The 1,830-nt window shown below is 54.5% G+C and overlaps 1 protein-coding gene across 1 annotated transcript; it reads left to right on the top strand.

Annotated features, from left to right (window-relative positions):
- Positions 1-345, top strand: DQ04_16121000 (hypothetical protein; the record flags this gene model as incomplete). Its single annotated transcript, XM_009317425.1, has 1 exon — positions 1-345. A coding segment is annotated over one exon (345 nt), but the record flags the coding sequence as incomplete, so codon positions are not given.
- Positions 346-1,830: the final 1,485 nt, after the last annotated feature.

Here is a 1,830-nt window from a genome sequence, read left to right as displayed (position 1 = left end):
GAAAGGCAGCGCGCGTTCCGATGCCCTGGTGGGGGAGGCGGGGCTTATCGACAGGGTTCTGCGGGACCAAGGCCTGCACGCCTCATGGGGCTATGTCGCGTCGGAAAACAACCCCGCGGACGGCATATCAGGTGGGGCAAAGGTTTTGCCGACGGGCATCGCGAAGGGGTGGGGCTTGCGAACGGGAGCGCGGGGGGCGGGTTAAGGGCGCTTTCGGCACCTCCTTTTCGTCAGTGGGACTACAAGCTTTCAGTTCCTTATAAGGGAAAGGCCTTGATGTTACTGGATGTCCCCCTTTCTATGCGTACCAGGGGCAAGGGGTTTTTCGAAATGGGATCTGGATAAAAGGTCTCGCTTACTCTCTCTCTCTTTCTTTTACTTAATAGGGGAAGGCAAGGTATAGACTATTCTGCAGGAATGTGCAAAGCATGAGCTTCTAAACTCCCTCGCTTGAAGGGTGTTGGTGCGGCTTGGTCTGGTTCCTGGGCCGCTTTATTCAGTCCGTCAGGGTGCTGGAATTTGTGAGGGTTGCCACCCCCCAGCGCTGTCAACGCCCTTCTGGCATATCGGAAAACATAGTCCGTATCGCCGCGCCGCTGCGTATAGCGACTCTAGTGGGAAAAGATGCTTGGTACGGATCTGGGGAAGTAGCCCCGACTTTGCTAGGGCTCTGAACCCGCAGCGTGCGCATTGGTGCGGCGGGTGTTGGTTCCTCCCTTCGGCCTCCCATGAGTGTTTGCGTTTGGCTTCTGGGCATTGCAGGCGGCGGAAGCGGCAAAGGCGTTGTGTTAGTCCCCATTGCGATTTGTACGGCGCCGCGCATATATGGTAAGCGAGTTCTCTTTGACGCTTCTTTGCGATCGTATTTGGGCCGGCTGTTGTTTATGTGCAGTGTTGTGCGTTTTGGTCTCGGGTCTGGGGCGTCCTGGTGGGAGGCTCGGCGGCCCCGTGGCGGTTGAATGGGTGGCTTTCCATGGGGCTTGGGTGTGTGCGAATCCGCGTTTGTTGAACATTTGAGTCACAAGACGTACCCGACAGCTGAAACGAGTTTGAAACTCCGGGCAATTGACTGGCTCACGGTAGCGCAAATATGCTCTCTTTGAGTTATTTGTGGGCTTTTCTATGCAAGACTTTTTTGTGAGCTTGTAAGAAGAATGTGCTAGACTTACGGTGGTGCGGTATTGGTTTTTGCTCCTATCATATTATTTTATCTTGCAGAGCTGCGCGCCAAGGGTATGGTTGAAAAGACCTACCCAACCCACCCCTCTCCGCTACACACGGGGGCGGATTAAAAAACGCTTTCGGGATTTCTACTTCGCAAGCGCGGATAAATATGTGTTTTTTTTTTTTGGAATGGCTTGTTTGGGTGTGAAAGCCTGGGGCAAATCCAACGCCGATCGAAGTATAAATGATAATGCACTTTTCCTCCTTGTTTTTCCACATTGTCTCTCTTAGCAGGGAGCAAGACTGAGTATATTCGAGAGGTGGAAAGGGGTTCTATTGGGCTGCGCCATCTGCATGCATTTGGAATGGTGAGCCACAACGCTTGCGGTAACCGGCGTTAACGGCGTGGGGCGCATCAGTGCGAAAGCAAGCCGGCGCCGGGAACACAGCGCGAAGAGTTCCAACGGCCAGGGGTGCCGAATTGGTTGGCGGACGGTTTGGGATACTTACTGCGTAGGTTGGGTTTCGCCAACGCGACCGCATTTGGCGCCCGCGTGCCCTCGCGCTGTGGTCGATTAGGGGCCCTCGTGGCTGCTTTATCGCACGCCCCGTTCTTCGAAACGCCACAACGGCCAAATATAAATTTTAGCCGCATGCGTAAGTTGC

Source organism: Trypanosoma grayi (genome assembly GCF_000691245.1).
Source record: "Trypanosoma grayi strain ANR4 Tgr_1612_V1, whole genome shotgun sequence".
NCBI classification, from domain to species: domain Eukaryota; phylum Euglenozoa; class Kinetoplastea; order Trypanosomatida; family Trypanosomatidae; genus Trypanosoma; species Trypanosoma grayi.
Note: the sequence above shows the minus strand (reverse complement) of the source record. Positions and strands in the feature narration are given on the sequence as shown.